This window comes from Stegostoma tigrinum, chromosome 1 (assembly GCF_030684315.1).
Source record: "Stegostoma tigrinum isolate sSteTig4 chromosome 1, sSteTig4.hap1, whole genome shotgun sequence".
Classification (NCBI taxonomy): Eukaryota; Metazoa; Chordata; class Chondrichthyes; order Orectolobiformes; family Stegostomatidae; genus Stegostoma; species Stegostoma tigrinum.
The window spans coordinates 104,001,074-104,024,426 of NC_081354.1; the positions used below are offsets into that span (position 1 = coordinate 104,001,074).

The 23,353-nt window shown below is 41.5% G+C and overlaps 2 protein-coding genes across 10 annotated transcripts in view; one reads left to right on the plus strand and one right to left on the minus strand.

The window, feature by feature from the left end:
* The window catches only part of LOC125452861 (gamma-aminobutyric acid receptor subunit alpha-4-like), a 66,146-nt gene extending 42,844 nt beyond the window's left edge, over positions 1–23,302 (minus strand). For 3 of the 9 annotated variants that reach the window (XM_059647597.1, XM_048531794.2, XM_048531848.2), the window contains exons 1-8: positions 21,568–21,978; positions 20,587–20,724; positions 20,290–20,408; positions 19,551–19,618; positions 18,808–19,028; positions 18,612–18,694; positions 17,920–18,063; positions 17,577–17,729 (exon numbers count right to left, since the gene is read on the minus strand). In XM_059647597.1, coding sequence (XP_059503580.1) covers positions 17,577–17,729; positions 17,920–18,063; positions 18,612–18,694; positions 18,808–19,028; positions 19,551–19,618; positions 20,290–20,408; positions 20,587–20,724; positions 21,568–21,599 — 958 coding nt within the window. In that variant the 5' untranslated portion in view covers positions 21,600–21,978. Of the gene's footprint in view, positions 1–17,576; positions 17,730–17,919; positions 18,064–18,611; positions 18,695–18,807; positions 19,029–19,550; positions 19,619–20,289; positions 20,409–20,586; positions 20,725–20,937; positions 20,997–21,161; positions 21,507–21,567; positions 21,979–22,162; positions 22,314–22,375; positions 22,483–23,028 lie in introns of those variants that run through there. The other 6 variants (XM_048531801.2, XM_048531808.2, XM_048531824.2 and 3 more) reach the window with 6 other exon arrangements.
* The window catches only part of LOC125452898 (gamma-aminobutyric acid receptor subunit beta-1-like), a 274,999-nt gene continuing 273,742 nt past the window's right edge, over positions 22,097–23,353 (plus strand). The window contains exons 1-3 of the mRNA XM_048531861.2: positions 22,097–22,634; positions 22,724–22,815; positions 23,035–23,102. Of these exons, the coding sequence (XP_048387818.2) occupies positions 22,555–22,634; positions 22,724–22,815; positions 23,035–23,102 (240 nt within the window). The 5' untranslated portion in view covers positions 22,097–22,554. The remainder of the gene's footprint in view (positions 22,635–22,723; positions 22,816–23,034; positions 23,103–23,353) is intronic.

Below are 23,353 nucleotides of genomic sequence, written 5' to 3' on the forward strand. Positions count from 1 at the left end.
CATGTAGTGTTGCACCAATCTTTCAGGCAAATTCTTCCCAATATTTTTCTCTTTACGATCACCTTTAATCTCATGATCTCAGGTCTGTGCAAACCATTTCAGGGTTTGGGGCCTGGGGGAGGTGAAAGGGGGACATGGGTGGGAGATGCAAGGATGGAGGGGTTATATCTGTATTATCTAGAGATTTTAAGTAAAAAGCATCTAGCTTTCCATTGAGTATTACGATAAGACAAGTCTGCTTCAAGAGTCTGAGATAACAAGGTGAAGAGCTGGATGAACACAGGCCAAGCAGCATCTGAGGAGCAGGTTAGCTGATGTTTCGTGCCTAGGCCCTTCTTCAGACTATCTCTGTTTCAAGAGTCAACCAGTTAGGCTGTGATAACTATTAAAATAATTGCTAAGGATTTAAAGGGGTCACTGTCTACAGTACTCGGAGATTCCACTGCCTTAGAGTTCATTGCCCCAAGTTTCCAACTGGTGGCTCCACTGGGATCGCAAATTACAGTTTGGGAAATGTTGCAATAGACTGACACTTAAGGTTCCCTGAAATACACAAAACTTCTTGTTTCATGCATCAAGATTTAAGCTTCTGAATCAGAATAGCTGAAGGATGTATGGCCTGATGTTGGTACCTCAAGTAAAATCTGAACAAAAAGAGAAGTTTTGTCTAATCACTACTAATTTATGGGCTGACAATTCAGCTAGATTTCTCCAATGCTGTAAACCTTGGCCGACAGAGGCCCATCAGCTGCTTTGACTTTGCTCTCCACTGTATACAAGGAGTTGAGATTGCCTTTCAGCTGAAAGGCAGAGCTATTAAACCAACGTTCCCACCTGTCCTGCTTAATGTACATTAGTTATGGATATCATGTCAAGGAGAAGTTCGCAACTGAAGAGAATTTAAAATATCATGTTCAATATTTCTTGAGAGTGCTATTCATTTGGTCTGCTCAGCATAGCTTTTACCACTATTGTTTCTCATTGATAGACACCATTTTTGGCTTCTCTTCAGTACTTCATCCAGAGATACAGAGTATGATTGCCAACTCATCTTCACTTCTGTTTATATTAAAAACAAAATAGAACTATACGCCAGCTAACTTTCCAAACACTTGATACTCATATATGTTTTATAAATTGAAAGTTAAATATTCAAATTATATGGTGTTTTGTTAGTGCTTTACAAGAGAAACCAGTTAACATCACCAAGACTGGAGGTTGCCAATGTCAAGCAATAAGGTCAGGTGGAGAGTGGAACTACAGGCTGTCAGAACAAATTGGAATGGTTAAAATGAAATAGTGGAAACTGACAGAACAAATCTGATCAGTTGCAAGTGGAAATTGATGATGTCAGATCCAATTGATCGGGCATTTACGTTTCCCACTTTTGTTTGCACTTGAACTTCTGTAAGGTATTGTTGCCAGTGCATTTATTTATTTGTATTCATTTATCAGGTTTGAAAAATAAAAGCTTACTTAATTTTGAAGGTTCCTTAAAGCATTCCATATTTAGAAGACTCCAGTGTTCTTTGTGAAGTGTCATGTAGATCATTAGGTGGTCTGCCTGTGTATTTGAACATGTTCTGCAATTTTCACAGCAATTTTTAGTCTGTTTATCTATGCTTGGTAAGGGTCCAGGGACCTTCAATCAGCTGTAGTACTTAGAAGACAGCCCATAGGTCTATGGTCAACATTGGCTCTGAGGTTTAATTTTGGTAACATTGACTTATCCATTTAAGCCCCTCAAATTACACAAGCCAAAGTAAATTCACATGGCCCAAATTCAAGTAAGTCCTGTCATTGCAATGGAATCAGGGTCAAAGGCAAATGAAATATTGTGACACTTTTTTGAGTATACAATGCATCTAAGTTGAGGTCATGGTATGTACCTCATGGTAAAGATTTCTGTTCACAAAATAAAATGGTGCATCTAGGATTAGGTCATCAATGAAAGGGACTGAATGCATTGAAGTTATGCTAAAATTCAAACAAATAAATTTATTCTCATAGTTAGAACTTCGGTGACAACATTGGCAAAATGATTTTGGTCTAGAAGTCAGGATTGTATTAGGCATAATACAGTAAATGAAGTACGTAAAAATGTTAAAAAAAATCACAGATAATAAAAATGTGAGGCTGGATGAACACAGCAGGCCAAGCAGCATCTCAGGAGCACAAAAGCTGACATTTCGGGCCTAGACCCTTCATCAGCCTGCAGCAGCACCTGATGAAGGGTCTAGGCCCGAAACGTCAGCTTTTGTGCTCCTGAGATGCTGCTTGGCCTGCTGTGTTCATCCAGCCTCACATTTTTATTATCTTGGATTCTCCAGCATCTGCAGTTCCCATTATCTCCAAAAAAAATCACAGGATAGTTTTCTGGAACCAACAACGAACGGCAGGAAATGTGGCATGTGTTGTGATACCATTAGGTAGGGAACAAAATTTTGATTTTCAACAGTTGGGATGCAGTGATAAAGTGAGCAGTATGTTTGCAGTGCAATGAAAATAACACCTGGATGCGGAGGGCTCACATTTTTAATACACTGATATATCAAGAGTATTCAATAATACGAAACAATTTCCAATAATGTCCTACCTTCAAGGGCAAGTCAGCAGCACATGAAAATCCCAAGGCACCTGCTGAGGAGCAGAGGAATGGATTCTTGCATGGAGGCTCAGGACAGATGAGTGTGACTTAGTACTGAGGGAGTTGTGGAGTGAGAAGGTGGGCTTAGAGGATTGGAATAAGGATTCAGGGTGAAATTGAGGAGAGGAGTGTAAAGGTCCTTGTGTCCTCAGTGTATTGTGGCTCTGAGTGTGGGGGTGGGGACGCAGGTAGCAATGGGACAGTCAGTCAAGGTCAGAAAATGAGGGCCATAAAGGGCAGAATCAGTACTATCCAAATGTGGATCCATTTTACACAGCGTTGACTGGTAGATTTGTTACAGAGCTTTAAACTGATCAACATCATATCAACTACCCCGACCGAGGGGGATCACTGGCAAAGTCCCTTACAAGGCATTGAAGCAGGAGCCAGCTGAGCCTATGATTTCAACTATGTTCCACAGACCAACGTGTATAACACTGACCACTAATATGAACATACAAGAAACACAACATGGTATCTTCCACAGTAAAGAAAAATTCCATGTTTCCATGTAACTGTCAAGGCATGCCAACCAAGATGTTGTTCGACTTGAACGGGTTCAGAAAAGATTTACAAGGATGTTGCCAGGGTTGGAGGGTTTGCGCTATAGGGAGAGGATGAATAGGCTGGGGCTATTTTCCCTGGAGTATCGGAGGCTGAGGGATGACTTCATAGTTTATAAAATCATCAGGGGTATGGATAGGGTGAATTGCCAAGGTCTTTTTTCTAGGGTGGGGGAGCCCAAAACTAGACGGCATAGGTGAGAGGGAAAAGATTTAAAAGGGAGCAACTTTTTCACACATAAGGTAGTGCACGTGTGGAATGAGCTGCAAGAGGAAGTGGTGGAAGCTGATCCAATCACAACATTTAAAAGGCATCAGGATGGGTATATGAACAGGAAGGGCTTAGGAGGATATAGGATAAGATTAATTTAGGATATTTGGTTGCCACAGACGAGTTGGACTAAAGAGTGTATTGCCGTGCTGTACATCTCTATGACTGTATGAAGTGTGCGAATGCATTTAATTCTCTGACTATGCTGGCATCAACAATAAAACAATGATGCAGACATAAATAAAGTAAAGATCCAATATGAAATGCTTACAAGTGATCTTTAATTTTGAAAAACACCCATGACATCAAGCACCCTTGGCACTCTCAAGGCTCGTGTTAATAGCTTTGTGCTTTGATCCGAAAAGTTATAATTGTTATGCAGAGGGTCCCTGTTGGATTACAGAGATATAGTATTGTGAATTGTTGGTGAGTTTGATCAATGAAAAGCTTGCCCAAATGTTGAATCAAATGTGTTTAGCATGGACACTCCTGGTACGTAGACTCTTAATTCTAATACAGTGGGAAAAGGCAGAAACAGAAAAAGCGGAGCGGCACACAGCTCCAATTACAATATCAGGAATAGCACACTGTTACCAAACTCCAGTCCTTGGTGTGGGATAAGCCTCTAGACAACGTCACTGATAAATATTATGGCCTATAGTTTCCACTGAATTATTGTGGACTTTCCAGGGCAGTTCAGCTAGAATTGACATCACTGACAGAAAAGATTATGAAATGTTAAGCCTAACTTATGTTAATTGCAGCACAGCTTAGCGGTCTGAACAAAGTTGTTGTTGACCCCAGGGTCAATTAATCACTATTGAGAGTTGCTGTCAATCATGTCAAAATTGTGGGCCTTCAAGTAAGTTTGGAAAGTCTACTGAAAAAAAAAACTAACAACTGAACTCCAATCTAACTTGGAAATGGCTCAGGCCAGTTTGTAAAACTTAATTCAGGTCAGCTGAAACCAGGTTACTCTGTAAGGGGGTTCTTTTGTGATGTAGTGATTGTGTCCCTACCTCTGGACCAGGAGACCCAGGTTCAAATCCTTCCTGCGCCAAGGTGTGTAATAAAATCTCTGAACAGGTTGATTAGAAAACACATAAGTTTACTCTGAAAGGGGTGCTCCTGTGGTGCAGCAGCAGAGTCCCTAACCTTTGAATTGGAGGCCTGGGTTCAAGTCCCACCTAGTCCAGAGATGTATAATAACATCTCTGAACAGGCTAATTAAAAAAATGGGCTTCTAAAAAAATTAAAATTAACCCTGTATTACAAATGTCTATTAGATCTTAGGCATCTATTTCCAGTTATAACTCTAGTTAATTACCATTCTTAATTATGTTAAAAAACCATTTTTTAAAGCAATTGTTTTGGTAATTTTGGCCTTCAAGCAGTAGTAATTATTGTTAGCTTGTTGCTGCACTTAGAAATTTCCCCTCACTCCACACTGACGTGAAGTTGTCTGAGTAAGGTTCTCTCTCAGCTCATATAGGTGCTGAGAAGTTCGTCATATGTCAATGCATTAGCTTCTGCTTCCTAAAGCTGCTATCTCACATGGATCTCGGAGTCCACACAGCAGAAAGAGTAATTCAAAGGGAGATTTTCTCCTGGAGTCTTCCAATGTCAGCAAACACAGAAATGAGCAGCATAGAATCTCATGGACAGCTCGGTTGGAGCAGAGTAGAGACAAGAGAAAACATGGCGCATCCTCATATTATAGTACAAGCTGCCATGTGATTAACTGGATGAGCGAATGAAGTGAGTGGATGTAAGTGAACAGTTAGGTGGATAAGTGGGCAGATGCAGGGGTTAGAAAGTGAATAGGATGGCAAGTGGTAATTGAGTAGAGGGTAGGACACATTTGTTGGTCAGTGTGTACTTGAGCTGGGTAGTAGTCAGATAGTTGGGAGGATAGCCAACTATTTGGGAGGGATATCAGATCTGGTTGGAAGGGATTTGTGAAGTCCAGTTGGAGGGTAATAGGGTGGTAGGGTAGGTTTTGGGTGAAACGGTCCTGAACAGAGGGTAATTAAGTCATTGGGGTTTGGCAAATCAGGTGTAGTCAGGTAATGTTGGGGTCTAGTTAGATAGGGGAGAGAAACCGGGTGGTCAGGGAATAGTGAGGTCATGTCAGTGGGTATTAAGTTTGGATTGAGAGCAGTAAGTAGAAGCAGTGGTCAAATGGTTGGCAGGAATCAAGTTGGGGTTTGTAGCTAGGTCGGTGAGGGCTATGGGTCAGATGGCAGTGTTAGTCAGGTATTGTTGGTGGAGCAGTAAGGTACTGGTAAGTGTTTAAAAGGTCAAAAGGGATGATAAGGTGATGAATTATGTAGCTATCGAGATGTTATATTCAGTTTGGATCTATCTAACATCTTGTGGTAATATTATTCTGGAAAGTACCACATAACTGTCCAAGGTTTCTGATGCTAATTCAAAGCCAGTTAGCATCCACAGAGCATCCCAACAAATACAGGAACTGACCATCAGAAGTTTAAATTACCAAAGCAATTTCCACATAGGTCCACACTTCAGGACTTCCACAGTGTCCTTATGCACATTTCCTACCAGTCTCCAGGATTTTACATTTTTCATTTTAAAACACTACCTAATTGCACTGGTCCCCAGCAGATTTTGCACAGTTAAATGCACATTGATTTGAGCAGAAAATTGACCAAAAAAAATTCTCAAAAAAATGTGTAACTTTAGATGCAATCTGTACCCACCTTACCACTTGCACCAGCAACAGAAAATCTACTTGACTGTCTACAACAATCACATCTTCCTTCAACAATTCTAAATTCACCTAGGTTCAAACTTCCAGTTGGTTTGTACTAGCTTTATTCCCCTGTGGATGAAAGAGATTGAATGTTGAGTATATCTGCAGTTAATGTTATAGTGAGTCTGTGTCCCACTTCATTTTCATTCTAGTTCTATTCCTGTACCTCAAGACACACATTCAGCGATGTCCGCTTTCCCAAATCTTGTGTTTGTCTCTGACCTTTTGTACTGGTTTACCAGTGACAAAGCTTTTCTTTATACCCTTCCAGGTAATTCATATTTAAATGTGGGTATTTTCAATTATTTATGCTCAGGTTTAGTTAGTTATTATGTACAACTGTATATTACAAAAGCTAATCATTTGGCAGCAGGGACTTGGCTATTGGTCTAGATTATATTCTTTAAATTCATAAAATGCATGCCACTCTTTACAACAGTAGTGAACCAGGTATACTATTTTATTGGCATCTTTTATCATCACCCACACAGTGACTCATTTGGGATTACTTAAAAGATTAGAAACAATATAATTTATTTTTGTAGGCTCTATTGCATACAACTGTTGGATTTCACTTTGCAATCTGATTTTGCACTATTTCACCACTTGTTTTTAGTGCCAATTCTAAAATCTGAAAATTGGATGGAAGACTTTTAAAGAAAAACAATATTCTGCACGTCATTTTAAACATTGCCATCAGCTCTGAGTGTGGAATCTGAATTTACAGAAAGATATCCAGTTCCAAAATAGATAACTGGAGACCTCATGACACAACCCCAGCTAAAGATTACGAAAACATTGTTGCACTTGGTAGGAATTGGTTTATCTATTATGATATTATCAGCTGGTCATATTATTCTTGATGATTTTGAACAGGACACTTTGCAAATCAAAGGACGCTGTCTACAGCAGAAACAATGTAGTATTTACAAATAAGTTGCTTCACTTGAGACATTGAGGCTGTGATACTTTGAGACACTAGGCCCATGATTCAGCTTGTGGGATGTACCATTTTTTTCAGCACAGAGAGAACATGCGACAGAGGAAATAGCTTTTGCCTTCTCTTTTCTTCTCGAAACCCTTCTGATCAAAATTTGTAAATTGAAATACCACATCACCACAAGTGGAAAGTTATCAAAGGAGAACTCTGAATCTACACTGCAACCAAAAACAAAAGTCAACAATCATTGCTGATCCAGGAAGAAACCTCCACACTTGAGAGGCAAGTAATTTCAGCTGCATTCAGACATATCAATGAATGATACTTTTATTTTGGAATTTAACCATTACTTTAGCAAAGCGTTGTATTCTTGTTTAAGATTAAGAAGAAGTTGGGTGCACTAATTTTTATGCTGTGTGGCTGAACATTAAAATTTACACATTTTAAACCTTTTGTTAATGATCTTCACTTCTTTGTTCAAGTCGTTATTTCCGAATAAACTAATTATTTATTTGTCAGTTTAAGGAACCTGGAGAATTTGTTTCTGTCATTAAGCCACAGGCAGTCTAGGATACAGAATACATATATTGTGATATCGCAAGATAATAAAGTGTGAGGCTGGATGAACACAGCAGGCCAAGCAGCATCTCAGGAGCACAAAAGCTGACGTTTCGGGCCTAGACCCTTCATCAGAGAGGGGGATGGGGAGGGGGAACTGGAATAAATAGGGAGAGAGGGGGAGGCGGACCGAAGATGGAGAGAAAAGAACCCTCTCCCCATCCCCCTCTCTGATGAAGGGTCTAGGCCCGAAACGTCAGCTTTTGTGCTCCTGAGATGCTGCTTGGCCTGCTGTGTTCATCCAGCTCCACACTTTATTATCTTGGATTCTCCAGCATCTGCAGTTCCCATTATCTCTGACATTATTGTGATATCGCCTCCTGTTTGAATTCAAGCTTTCCTGAGGCCAGTAAAGAGAGGGACATGTGAAGGAATGAGTCCATCCTTTCTAATTAATTGTAATACAGCCAAAAGCAGTAAGTGTTATAGTTAAAAGTTGCAATTAAAATGTTTATTTTATACAGTTTATGGTGACTCTCTCTCCAGATGATTACTACAGGGCAGAAGGAAAGCCAGGGGGGGGAAAACTTCTTCACTTTGATTACATTACATTATCTAAGCTACTTGTCAAATATATTTCAAGGTGTAGAGCAAGATGAAAACAGCAGGCCAAGCAGCATCAGAGGAGCAGGAAGGCTGATATTTCGAGTCTAGGTCCTTCTTCAGGAATGGGGGAGGGGAAGGGGATTCTGAAAGAAATAGTGAGAGAGGGGGAGGCGAATAAAAGTTGGGTAGAGGAGAAGGTAGGTGGAGCGAGACAGGTCAAAAAGGCGCTGCAACCGCAGGAAGTGCTACACCTGCCCCTACAACTCCCCCCTCACTCTCATCCCAGGCCCCAAGAAGACTTTCCATATCAAGCAGATGTTCACCGGCACATCTGCCAATGTGCTATACTGCATCCACTGTTCCCGTTGTGGCTTCTTCTACATCAGGGAAACCAAGCGGAGGCTTGGGGACCGCTTTGCAGAACACCTCCACTCGGTTCGCACCAGACAAGTGCACCTCCCAGTCGCAAACCATTTCAACTCCCCCTCCCACTCCTCAGACGTCATGTCCATCCTGGGCCTCCTGCAGTGCCACAATGATGCCGCCTGAAGGAACAGCAACTCATATTCCGCTTGGGAACCCTGCAGCCCAATGGTATCAATGTGGACTCCACAAGCTTCAAAATCTCCCCGCCCCCTACCGCATCCCAAAACCAGCCCAGCTCGCCCCACCTTCCTAACCTGTCCTTCCTCCCGCCTATCCCCTCCTCCCACTTCAAGCCCCACCCCCATCTCCTACTTACTAGCCTCATCCCGCCCCCTTGATCTGTCTGTCCTCACTGTCCCCTCCCTACCTCCCAACCTACACTCATCTTTATTGGTTCCATCCCCACCTTTTTGACCTGTCAGTCTCCTCTCCACCTATCTTCTCCTCTATCCATCTTCTATCCGGCTCCCCCTCTCTCCCTATTTATTTTAGAACCCCCTTCCCCTCCCCCATTTCTGAAGAAGGGTCTAGGCCCGAAATGTCAGCTTTCCTACTCCTCTGATGCTGCCTGGCCTGCTGTGTTCATCCAGTTCTACACCTTGTTATCTCAGATTCTCCAGTATCAGCAGTTCCTACTATCTGTTGTCCATCAGATTAATTCCTTTATCCTAATTTACATCTGGAGAGTACCTGAAAGGTTAAGTCTGGTTCAAATACTCTGTATTATCACCATTGAACTAAAAATTATAAGTTTCCTGCTTTTTTTGACATTAAGTTATTTATTTTTACAGCTTCAAAGAAATAGAAGCAGGATAAATTTGATATTTATTTATGGTTTTGCTTCAGGTAGTAACTAAGCAAAATCATTTGTCTAAGTTATCAAGTTATAAGTGACATTGCTTGGGTATTTATAACCAATGCAATGATACATTCAGACTGATCTGCTACTTCTATACTCTGCTTGATGTAAATTCTAGTAAAAAGATGAATACCTTCATATTTAATTGAGTTTGCATTGCCCAAAGATCAGATACCTGGAATTCCTTATCTTTCTATTTATCATTGAAAGTAAGTTGCTTTTAAGTCTATTTTGTGGAACAAATATTGTACCCAAAACGAATTTCTCTTCAGTTTCTAAAAATGGCTATTATGAAATAGAATTAGAGAAGGTTATAAAACAATAATAACCAAAAGATAATTTAGCTTGTTTGAAAAAAAAGGTGCAAAATTTCTGGAGATAGTAGGCATGCTCCAATAAATTCACTTTGTTCTCCTCACTCTCACAGTGAAAGAGCAGAAATCCAATTGTTGCTGCTGTCTCATAATGACATTGGGTAATGCTTTCATATGGACTATTTTCACTGACTTTTTTATGTCAATACTTTCAACATATCCCTGTCATACGTTAGGTGTAAGATGATAAAATCAAAGGTATTTTTTAAAGGGAATGACAAAGTAAATTAACTTGCTGACAGTAACATCCAAAGTCATTATGAAAATCGCTTGACTAATCATCATCTTAGAATCCTTACAGTGTGGAAACTGGCCCTCCGGCCCTACAAGTCTACATTGGCCCTTGGAGCATCCCACCCAGACCCATCTCCTTATAACCCACATAATCTACACATCCCTGAACACTATGGGCAATTTAACACGGCCAATCCACCTGGCCTGCACCTCTGTGGACTGTGGGAGGAAACCGGAGCACCTGGAAGAAACCCAAGCATCCAAGCAGAACGTGCAAACTCAACAAAGACAGTCACCCGAGGCTGGAATTGAACCCGGGTCCCCGGTCCTGTGAGGCAGCAGTGCTAATCACTGAACCTCTGTGCCACCCATGACTAATATAGCAGCCTATATGCCAAATTATATTACCAGTTGTAATTTTATTTCCATACTCAACTGAATTCTTGATTAGCACATAACTAAGGATGTGAGTTTATTTTCTCAAGTGAAATATCTCAATCTTTTCTTATTTATGACTACTTACATAAGTCATGATATAAGGCCTAGAACTTTGATGACTGTGCCATTTTGGAGGTCCAAAACAGGAGTCAAAGCCTTCAAAATGGTCAGTAACATGCGCATGCACATTCCGAGAAGTAAGTTCTCTGATACTCCTCATGCCTGTCCAGATAACTTAAAAGTCAGCCAGAGAAATGCATCGGAATCAGGCATTAGGCTCCCTAAGTGGGAAAACAAATGGCCTAATGATGTTGTGTGGCTCCCTTCGCCAAATTGGTTCAGTCATCATCATCAGCTGGGCAGCATTCAGGAAAACCAAGCCTGTATATATTTAATCTGCAGTCCTTCGGGGACATCTCCCAGCTGTACCCAGAATCTAAGTTTTCAGAAACTACTTACCTGAAGGTGGAGCCAGGGGTGTGTGCTCCCATCAGCTGCACTGAAACCAAAAACTCATTGTTTGCCCCCTCTCACCACTGTCCTCTCTCTCCCTCTCTTGGTCTCTGCCTCCCTACTAATTTAACAACCACTGCCAAAGTAGCTCAGAATTCATATACTCTTCACCATGGACAGTCCTATCACACATGTCAATACCTTATCAAGAACAGTCAGTACGGTTTTGTTCAGAGGAGGTCATGTCTAATCAACTTGATTGTATGTTACGAAGGTGTGTGGATGAGGGCAATGCTTTTGATGTAATCTACTTGGATTTTGGCAAGGCTTTTGATAATGTCCTGAATGGGAAACTAATAGTGAAGCCCACTGTATCCAAAGAAATTTGGCAAACGAATCCACAATTGGCTGAGTGGCAGGAAGCAGAGGGTAATGTCTGAAAGGTATTTTCTAACTGGAAATCTGTGTCCAATAGGATCTCACAGGGATCAGGGCTGGGGTGCTTGCTGTTTGTGGTTTATATAAATGATTTTAACTTGAATGTAGGAGGGTCGATCAATAAGTTCAAGGATGATATAAAAATTGGTGGCTTAGTAAATTATGTTGTAGATTACTGGAGCATATAGGTAGGCTGGTCAGATGGGTTGATCAGTGGCAATTGGATTGCAATCTGGATAAGTGTGAGATATTGCACTTGGGCAGGACAAATAAGGCAAGGGAATGTATGATGGGAGGTAGGAGCCCGGGAAGCGCTAAACAGCAGAGGGAACTTGGTGTATATGCCCAGTGGTTTCTCAAGGAAGCAGGACAGGTGAATAAAGTGGTTAAGAAGGCAAATGGGACACATTTATTAGCCTTATATGCTTTTATTAGCCAAGGTATAGAGTTTAAGATCAGAGAGATTATGCTGGAACATTGTAGGAGGAATGTTATAGCATTAGAAAGGTCGCAGAAAGGATTTACTAGGATGTTGCCTGGGCTGGAGAGTTTCAGTTATGAAGACACTTGAGTTGTTTTCCTTACAGTAGAGGAGACTGAGAAGGAAACATGATTGAATAAAATTATGAAGAATATAGATAGACCGCAAGAAACATTTCCCCTTGATAAAGGGATCAATGACTGAGGCATGAGTCAGGGGACTTAGAGGAGATGTAAGGAAAAACATTTTCACCCAGAGGGTGGCGGGAATCTGGAACTCACTGTTTGTAAGGACGGTAGAGGCAGAAACCTTCATAACATTTAAGAAGTATTTAGATGTGCATTTGTCATGCCAAGACAGACAGGACTGTAGCCAAGTGCGAGAAATTGCGATTAGAATAGTTAGACCATAAGACCATAAGACATAGGGGTGGAAGTAGGCCATTCAGCCCATCAAGTCCACTCCGCCATTTAAATCATGGCTGATGGGCATTTCAACTCTACTTCCCGGGTGGTTGTTTTTGACTGGCACAGACAAATGCTGAAGATCTGTATGAGTCTATGACAAATGCAGCTCACCAGTTTAGCTAAGTCAGGAATTCCAGTATCAAATGGTAAAATTAACCTACATCTGTCAAAAGTAATACATACAGTGCATTAAACTCACTTCTATAATTGTGGCATGCAGCCTAGTGTTAAATGAGGTGCCGAGTGGCTGCACTTTCAACAATGGCTCATGTTCCTCCAAAGTTAACACCAATTAATATTAACCCGTACTTCTTAAAGGCAAGGTGCATTCTGAATACAACATTCATTCAGCTGGCTGGGATTCATTATAGGAACAGGAAGAATTCTGAGTAAAGGGACTGAGAACCAGACAGAAAGTTCTTAAAGGAATTAATGCAGAAAGCTGAAAGGAGGAGTGAGCTGATCTAAGCACAGGGGTCCTGGCAAACATTGGGAGCAGATAGGCCAATGCTAATGATTTAGTCCTGAGAACCTGGATACCAGAAAATATTCAGTGATCTCGAAGACAGGTTGGGATCAAAGATTTAATCTTCTACATGTCATATCCTATCACTGGGCCACCAAACTCAAATACTGATCAATGCACATGCTCCATCACTCGCTCATCAACAAATCTAGCAATCCACAGTGACCATATGACCCACCGCACCCTCACACACTTGGCTCTGCAGCAAGCCTCACACCCACCTCTCACAACATCTACACACATATCATCCCAAAGCATAGCAATACATGCTGACACTTTTTCCATCCTTTAACAGTATTACTGAGTCTAGTGAAGTGACAGAATACCACTACATACAAAATTCTTACATCTGTTTCTAAAAATCTTACGAAGAACATTCTGTAGTGCAATGGCTCAAGACGGCAGTTCACCATCACTTTCTCAATGGCAAATATGGTCGGGCAATAAAGCTGACCTATCCACATCCTATAAGTGAATAAAAAGAACCTAAACTCAGTTAAAGCAGCAAATGAAAATCAGGCTAATAAGGCACAAGTAATACTCACACCACACATATCCCAAGCAATGTCCAACAAGGGGAAAACTAACCATCTCCCTTGGACTTTCAACAACACTGCCACCAATTTCACACATTCACTCCCCCTCACCCACTGATTCACTCCTCCTCCCTACCAACCTCAAAATCAACATCTTATGGGTAAACATTCATAAGAATTTTAATTGTACCAGCCACAAAAAGCTATACAAGCAAGTCAGAGGCTGCAAATTCTACAACAAGCAACTCACCTCTTGACTCCCAAAGCTGTTTCCATCTACCAGGACAAGTCAGGAATGTGACTTGCCTAGATTATTGCAGCTCTAATAGCACTCAAGAAACCTAATGCTACATAGAACAAAGCAGCCTTTTGAATCAATATCCCATTCGTAGCTTGAAACTTTTTTTTTCCTCCACTTCTGGTACCCAATAGCGGTAATGTGATGCATTGCAAAAGCCTACCTGGGCCCCATTGATAGCATCTTCCAGATTATGAACCTTCTGGAAAGACAGGATATATGGTAAGACTGTCACCTTCCTCTTTCCAGTGAAAGACACAGATCATCCTAACTTGCAACCATATCCAGGATTTTCCCTTTCCTGGCGAAGTGGCTGTTCTATCAACTGAAACAACCCCATCTCTAACAGCGATGAAACCCACTGAATTAAAAGTTAATCAAGCCTTTAAATTGTCAGCTGGTGGGCACTTTGGTAAATCAGGTCCCAACTCCCACATACCCCAGAAACAGGTGGCCACTCGGAGGTCAGCAAACATTAAAAGGAGTATCGCCACTTCAGAAGTTCAAGAAGAGCCTATCTCACAATCCCTTTACTGTCACTGCATCAGACTCCTAAGTCTCCTTTTCCAGCAGCACTGTAGTTGTACTTATACTGAATGGGATACAGCAATTCAAGAAGGTAGCTCACTACTATCTTCTCAATGAAAGGGCAAGGAATGTCGACCGTGTCAGCGATATCCACATCCTGTCAAAAAATTTATAAAATGCTTCAAGTATTGCCTACAGCCAGGAGTAATATTAGAATCTTACGTGCTCTGATTCCTTTTTGGGTGTGTGTGGGGTGTCTTTCTGTGCAGAAGATGGAGAGAATCAAATTCTCTCAAGCATCGATTTTCCAAAAGGACTTTCCCACAAGTGGGATATTTATTCATGTATGAACATAGTAAAGATTTCAAGCAGCTACCAGGGATGCTTAATATAACTAGTATGAAGATGACAGTCATGTTTTGTGCATGTTTCCAATGCTGGATGTCCAGTTGCAAAAGTCAATGAGTGTAAGAAACTCGGCAATACACGAAGAAATTTATCCCCAGTTTCATCCTCAGTTTACTTCAGTACTATAGACATTTAGATTTTTCTGATAAAGGTCAAAAAAACTTCTGTTGCAACGTATTGGATGAATTTTGTTCAATGATCTCAAAGAAAAATAGATGTAACGTTTCATAAATTCATACTAAAACCTTCTGTTGTTTCTTCAAAGAATATTTGAAATAGGCATTTTCACATTTATCAGAATTACTGTCAAAATCAAACCAGTAGCGTTTGGTGCTAGAAACATCAATATTTATCTTTTAATTCTGCCACAATGCTCAATGTTATTAGCAGAGAAACTATACTATCTTGTCAGAGCTAGAAATAGCTTTGAAAGATGTGACAGCTCTGGAATAGATTACAAATGGCAGAAAGATTTTTGGCAGGATAGCCAGAGAAATTTACAGAAGAGATGTGGGAACAATGATAATGGGAACTGCAGATGCTGGAGAATCCAAGATAATGAAATGTGAGGCTGTATGAACACAGCAGGCCCAGCTGCTCCTGAGATGCTGCTGGGCCTGCTGTGTTCATCCAGCCGCAGATGTGGGAACAAGACAGACACATGGGACATACATACACACATGCGCACATATAGCATTACCATGTAAATGAAGAAATCCCAAGTTAAAATGTGTTTCCACATAGGCTAGTTGGTTTCAATTGGGACCTTAAGACTGGCATTAATCCCTTTAGGTAATGCAAAAAATAACACTTATTCTTTTTATTCTCCTGACTGAATTCTAATAATTTTGATGAAATACATTTGTGTCTATTTTCTTGTATGCTTTCCATGATGTTTGTGTTTATCCTGTATGTGTGCATGTGCTTGTGTGTGTGCATGCACATGTGCATATGTATTATGTCACATATTAAAACAGGATTAGATCTCAGATTTCTAGCATTTACAGTTCTTTGTTCCAATTTAGACTCATTCAGATTCTGTCCATTGTCAACAACAGCTAGTGTTTAGGTAGCACTTTAAAGTGGTTGAAATGTCCTGAGGGTGTTAGCAATCAAATTTTGATACCAAAGCACATAAGGAAATATTGGGACGGGTGAACAAAAAACATGGTGTAAAACGTAGATTTTAAAGAGAATCTTGACAGACACAAGAGAACATGTAAGGCAGATAGTTTAAGAAAAAAATTTGAGATTTGGGTCATTCCCTCAGAAGCCACAGATAACAAAGTGTGGAGCTGGATGAACACAGCAGACCAAGCAGCATCTTAGGAGCACAAAAGCTGACATTTCGGGCCTAGCCCCTTCATCCGAGAGGGGGGATGGGGTGAGGGTTCTGGAATAAATAGGGAGAGAGGGGAAGGCGGACCGAAGATGGAGCGAAAAGAAGATAGGTGGAGAGGAGAGTATGGGTGGGGAGGTAGGAGGGGATAGGTCAGTCCAGGGAGGACGGACAGGTTTAGGGGTTGGATGAGGTTAGTAGGTAGGAAATGGAGGTGCGGCTTGAGGTGGCAGGAAGGGATGAGTGAGAGGAACAACAGGTTAGGCAGGCGGGGACGTGCTGGGCTGGTTTTGGGATCCACTGGGGGGAGGGGAGACTTTGAAGCTGGTGAAATCTACATTGATACCATTGGGCTGCAGGGTTCCCAAGCGGAATATGAGTTGCTGTTCCAGCAACCTACGGGTGGCATCATTATGACACTGCAGGAGGCCCAGGATGGTCACGTCAACTGAGGAATGGGAGGGGGAGTGGAAATGGTTTGCGACTGGGAGGTGTAGTTGTTTATTGCGAACCAAGCGTAGGTGTTCTGCAAAGCGGTTCCCAAGCCTCCGCTTGGTTTCCCCAATGTAGAGGTGGCCACACCGCATACAGCGGATGCAGTATACCACATTGGCAGATGTGCAGGTGAACATGTGGAAAGTCATCTTGAGGCCTGGGATGGGGGTGAGGGGGGAGGTGTGGGGGCAACCCCTCAGAAAGAATGGCTGCCACAGGTGGAGTAATTAACATTGAGGATATTCAACTGCAAAGACAGAGGGATTACTCTTGAGCAGATACCCCTCCCCTCCCCTCAATCAGGCATGGAATGCCTTTGAATGGGAAAGAAACACCCACAACCCCTGTGAGCCTTCAAATAGCCTCAAATGTATTTTTGTGTGTCATGTTCTCTGTATAGTGAATCTTCCAACCCAGCACAGTATTGATATCAGTGATGGTAAATGCGTCACTAAGTAAACATTATTTCCCATATAAATGATTCAGGAAAGGTTATCCACCGGTCTTCCTATCACAGATGCAATCAGGGTGGAAATGAAAGGCAGCAGGACCCACACTCACTACTCTCCCTGCTGTTTTAATGCCCCTCCCTGACCACAGGTAAGAAATTTAAATTTTGCTAAGCTATCCTGCACAAGGAAATCCTAAACCAAAAATATGCACCAATTTAGCAAGAACCTTAAGTTCTTGATTGAACTCTCATCAACTCATCAACTTTCCAAAGACTTTTTAGGCCCAGAGTAGAAGTGTCTGATCCTCAAGTAAATAGGATTCTCATGAGTAAATTAAGAAATGTGGAAACAGAAACAGCATTGATAGACAATGAAATTTAACACTTTGATTTGCATGGGCTGGAGAGACAGAGAATTAAAACGAAATGACCCAGCACACTGCTTATGGATTAAAGGTACATACCAAAAACTGTTCGAGCCGGAACTGATTCCTTGTTAATCCAAAATGACACTTGAGAGAGAATAACCGTCATGATACAGGGTATGTAAGTCTGAATCATGAAATAGCCCATTTTCCTTCTCAAGTGAAAATAGACTGTCATCACCACATATTCTCCTAAAAATGAAAAAGAACTCCATTCCATGAGTATTAATTCGGTTTTAAGTTTGATGAACTGATTTGGATAGAAGTACATTAACAATCTGGCAATAATTATGTATTATTTCACAAAAATAAATCTCAAAGTGTACTCAGATGTTTGGAGATTGTGGTGGTTATTGAAAATTCCATAAAGTTATGCCTTTACCTGTAATGGATTTAACTGTGCCACTAGATACTGTTTGTCCAACAAGATCATACTGCACCAAGCTAGAAGATTCTTTGGGTACCTCCACTGATCTTTCAGGACCTTTTGTCCATGTGTATATTATCTCACTTTTAGGATATGCATCTGAAACATATGGAAATAGTGAACTTATAACAATACTGCATAAATTCTTTCCCGACCAAGTAAATGTGGGTAAAAAGACCTATTCAGTATGGTTCGTGTGAACTTTATTTTAAAACTATTCCAAAATTGTCTACATATTCAAGCTATTTTCTGATAGTGTGCAAATCTATTTTGATGTTAATACTGTAATCTAAATAAAATAAAACAAATACTCAACTACAAAGAAAATTATGTTGGAGGGTCAATGATCATTCCAAATACAATGACAATCATTCTCCCTTTTTTATCACTTTGCAAAATTTCCAACTACTTGCTCTGTTTGTTTGCTTTATTTCTTCAAAACAATTCCGAGCACAGAATTAAGGTATTAAACCATTTACTTTTGTCTTAAGAAATTAGAACATAATTGAATTTTATTTGCGACAAGCACAAATTTATTTCCCCAAAGGTCACCGCATTATTAAAATATGTGCACAATTCCAAATAAATAAAAAAGGAACGGTACCAATGAAGTTCAATATATTAAGTCAAGAAGAAGGCAAACTCACAGCTTCCAAACTTAAGAGGACAAGCATGGCCATCCATTGGGAAATCAACCAGTTTCATAGGACACTCTGCACTAATGGTAAGTCTAAAATTAAAAATGAAAATCACATCAGATTATTTTAATATTTGGAATTAGCTGCTTTCAGTACTTTAGTAATGGCATTAAAGACTTTATACAGTATAATGTGGAAATCCTACCTCATAGTGTACAGAATTGTGCCATTCTGCATAATTCTGAATAGTTTGTTTGGAGCGGTCATATTGTGGGAAATGGATTTTTTCCCGTTCCTAAAGAACGTGTCAGGTGTCCAGACTTTAGTGACCATCATGTTGTTAAGGCGAAGAATTTCAATAGGGCCGTCATACTTCAGTCTTTTATCCACCCAGGTTTGGCGGAAAAACACATCCATTGTGTATTCCTTGGTTGGAAACGGGGAAGAAGCATAAAAATGGATGACTGAAGTAAAACACTGTCGTGTAATGTGTGAAGCTGCTTTAAAAACATATTTAATATTATAACGTTTACTTAACTTATTCCATACAGAGTGCCATCATGCCTCTGTGCAATCTACACAGTTCCTGTGTAATGCATTATTTAATATTCAGCGTCTTTCGAAACATTACACAATAGGACGCAGGGCTAAAATCCACATGGGCTACATCAAGCAGTCAGGTTTATCTCTTTATTTGCCGTTTTCTATTCAAGTGAAATGAATGGTGAAGCATTTTCCAGGCATGTGGTTTGTTTTCGAGGTAAATGTTTTAAGTGGGTATGTATGGCTTCTCCAGATACATTGGAATACATTGACCCCATATCTGAATGTTAATATGAACCGCTTTGGGTAAATGATAATGCACGCGCCAATTAAATATCATTTTGCAAAGAGTCTGAAGGTGGAATGTCCACTTGAAACACTGAAGTTTTAATAATGAAATCCTACCATCTCAACGTCAGACACTGGCCCGAAGCTTGTTACGTAGATATCTGTTTTCACTTCAGTCACAGCCCCTGTGGAACAGACGTTGGAAACACTTTTACTCTCTCCGACAGCAACCGGTCCCAATGAGCTGACCAAGAACATGTGGATTCTTGGACTTTCAGCTCTTCCTAAATTCCGGTAATATGCAGCAGCCTGCAATCTTCCTCTCGTTCCCAGATACATTCCGGGTATTCTTTCCAAGTTCTATTGACAGTATGACCAAGTTATAGGCTTTTCACAGCATGAATGCGCACGATCTCAACTTTGCTGGTCTGCCTATCTTCCCACTGTGCCTGCACACCTCTAGATATGTCCAGATAAACCTGTGTCCCTGGCAAAGGTTTTCAAAAGGTGGTAACAGTCAGAAGAAACGAGAAAGCGGATGCACTGCCCTCAAACACTGATTTCCATATTAGCTGCTAAAACCTCGGCGATATTACCTGCACCTTTAGTATCGCCATCAACTCTCTCCCAACAAACCTCCCCCCACCCCTCTGCTTCCTATCAACGACGCCTTCATGTTTATCCACCCAACCCCACCCCTCCCCAGGGTAAACTAACTGCCCTGTTTATAATCATACTCGAGATATAAAGCTACAATACAGCCAGTTTTCCAAGTAAAAACGTAAATGCTGAGCAGGCAAGATGCTCTGATGAGTTAAGCTATAAAGGTCGTAAATAAACATATGTGCGAACTTACCCCCGAATCCGGGTCGCAATCGGTTGTCATATCCGTCCAGGAGTCTGTCCAGTATACGAGTAAAATTTTCTGGATATAATTTCTCATCTTTCTTGATTTCTGGTGAGCTCTCACCGATACTGAAAGTGAAGATAGGGACCTGGTGTGACCAGATAACGACAAGGCGGCAGCTCTGACCGGCCACCTATTATCTTATCGATCTTTTAGTCCTTTGCGCCGTACAAAGACACAAAGCAAGTACATTGCCCAAACAATTGTGAAACGAGGCGGCAGAGCCGCTGTCCTTCCCTTACTTACCACGCTGTCACGTAGATAAAGTAAAGCAGAGTGGAAATGTAACTGTAAGACATCCTGATCACAGACTCCCTGGCTGGAACCATCTTTGCATGCCATACTTTAAGCTTCTTCCCTTTGCAAGCCGCCAATTGCCTTGTCCTGAGGAGAGATCACAGCCGTGAGAAAACACACTGGTGTTTATGGAGTACTTCCCTCCCTGTCTTTCCCTCCCCCTCCTCCTCCTGGCAGTCTTCACTAAGAGGCGAAGGCTCTCGCATCAGCCCGGCCGCTTCCCCAAACCTTTGGCAGGCGCCAGGCTGCAAGCACAAGGTCAGAAGTGAACGGCAACTTAAGCATTAGCACGGAACTCACTCTCCTGCTCTATCACCTGCTGCATGGAGTGCCAAATGTCGGTGGTGGTGGGGAAGGGGGGGGGGGGGGGGAGGTCGATGAGAGCTGCTGGCAATTACAAGGCACACATTCCTGCTTTGAGATGAACACGTAGAGATGAAGCAGTTCCTGCACTTTTTTTTGCACAGGCGCCTTGCGATAGTTTTGCGGTCAAATGTATGGATAGGCATTGATAGGCAGCTAACCTGGGATTGGATCTGTTGTCACTGGTCTGCCCACGATAGATTCTGCAGCTAATATTGAGCTGCTGTCTTTTTTTAAAGGTTTCTCCTGTTGTTCCTATTCTCGATCGTCCTCACTACCGCGAAGGGGAGTGCACAGTTCCTGGCACTCGGGCTTGGAGCTGAGCTGACGATACGAGGGAACTGAATTCCCTCGCCTTACTCAGCTCCTATGACCCAGGGCTCAGGGTGTGCACTGCTTTGCACCAGGTGAAACCCCATGTTTTGCACTAAATCGAGTCACGCAAAGACGTTGCATGACTAGCAGTCTGGTTTTCTGGAGTTTCATAACCGTGTAGTCCGCATGGGGAAACAAACGGTGCCAAATAAAAACATTCTCACGTTGTCTAATGCTTTTCACTCATCTCACCCAGCTATCAAGGACAGTCTATGGCACACCATAAATCACTTGGAATAAAAACCGAAAGAACTGCGGATGCTGTAAATCAGGAACAAAAACGCGAGTTGCTGGAAAAGCTCAGCAGGTCCGGCAGCATCTGTGAAGAAAAACAAAATCAGTTAACATTTCGATCCGGTGACCCTTCCTCAACTGTTTTCCAGCATCGGTCTGATGCGTGCTTTTGCTCATTCAGATGAAAGGTTGCACGTTCCAAAGTCAAACAGTAAAGTTACAGACAAAGTCAGTCACATGTATTTAACGTCGCCTCCTCTTAGAGGGTTCGACTAATGCGTTCGTGGCGATAATATTGTAACAATTTAAAAACAGAGATGATCCTGAGCTCTGTTTTGATAGCTCGTCACCATTTTTTTTTACCGTTATCGATTTTAAACGCTGGGATTGCGTTGCGTGGCGCCCCTTTCAGAATGAAATGTGCCCAAATTCGCCACGTCTATCTTTTTTGAGCGTAAGTAAACAATTCAAAGCGGTTGCCAACAACGACTCGGTCAGTGTTTGAGGTGATCTTTACCCCATTGTTCACTGAAATTGTAACACTGCGGTATACCTTTGGAAAAGCTTTACTACATTGGACCAAGGCACGCTTTTCAATCTCGTTCCACCTTCCTGAAGCAGTCTCACCACCTCAATACAAATTGGAGCCACGCTCCGTCTTTCCTGCTGAAGGTAATTCAGCTAACACCGAGTTGAGACCTTGTGATTTAATTAGCATAATAACAACCCTGTAATCATTTGCGAGAGAGAGAGAGAAAGAAAATACCTCGAAGGGTCTGATTGTTTGACTATTTTGCAAGTGAAATTGTTTCCACAGCAAACAGTCTGTTTGATGTTGTGGAAGCTGCGCGCATGCGTAGCGCCTCGGAATTATTGTACTGCTTTGGACTAAGTTGCATTCCTTGAATCTTCGCTGAAAAGACCTTTCAATAATCAAAGTTAGGAATGTGGAGAGTTCAGGACAGAGGATGCTTCGGGATTTTGACGATCCCCGTGATGGTGGCCATGGTTTGCAATGCCCAGAGGTGAGCTCTGATCTCTAACCGTTCCTTGTCATTGTTTTCTCTGCTTCACATTTAGTGCCAATAAAATCCACATTTCTCCCCCCCCCCAGAGTTAATGAGTCCAACAACATGTCATACGTGAAAGACACCGTGGATAACTTGCTGAAGGGATATGACATTCGATTAAGACCAGATTTCGGAGGTAAATCAGCTCCTCTCGTTATAGTCCCATGTATCTGTGTGTAGTTCCTGTTCTCCAGCAGTCAGTAACGAGTCAAATAAACAAGACTTACTGTATATACATAATAAAGATTTAACCGCAGCAGTGCAACATCTGCTGCCCGCGGTGATGTACACCGATGTTATTTTAAAGAAAATGGATTGCAATATCACAATTAGATAATGTATTGTTTACCTCAAGGTCTCCCTGTGGACGTTGGTATGAACATAGATATTGCCAGCATAGACATGGTCTCTGAAGTCAATATGGTGAGTGCACTCTTTAAATACCGGTCTGTGGAAATGAACTCTCCAAGCGTGTTGTTTTAAACATATTTATCTATTTGAAATGCGTGATCGCCCCATTGTTCCCATGGATTCGGTGATGATGGTGAGTGTGGAGCCATTTCCCGAATATTGCATTTATTGGAGTTACATGAGTTTGTTCGGCAACTGGAGCAATAACTATATCGCAGTATACTACTCTTGTGTAGATGTGGCTTCGTTACCTCCGGCTGCTT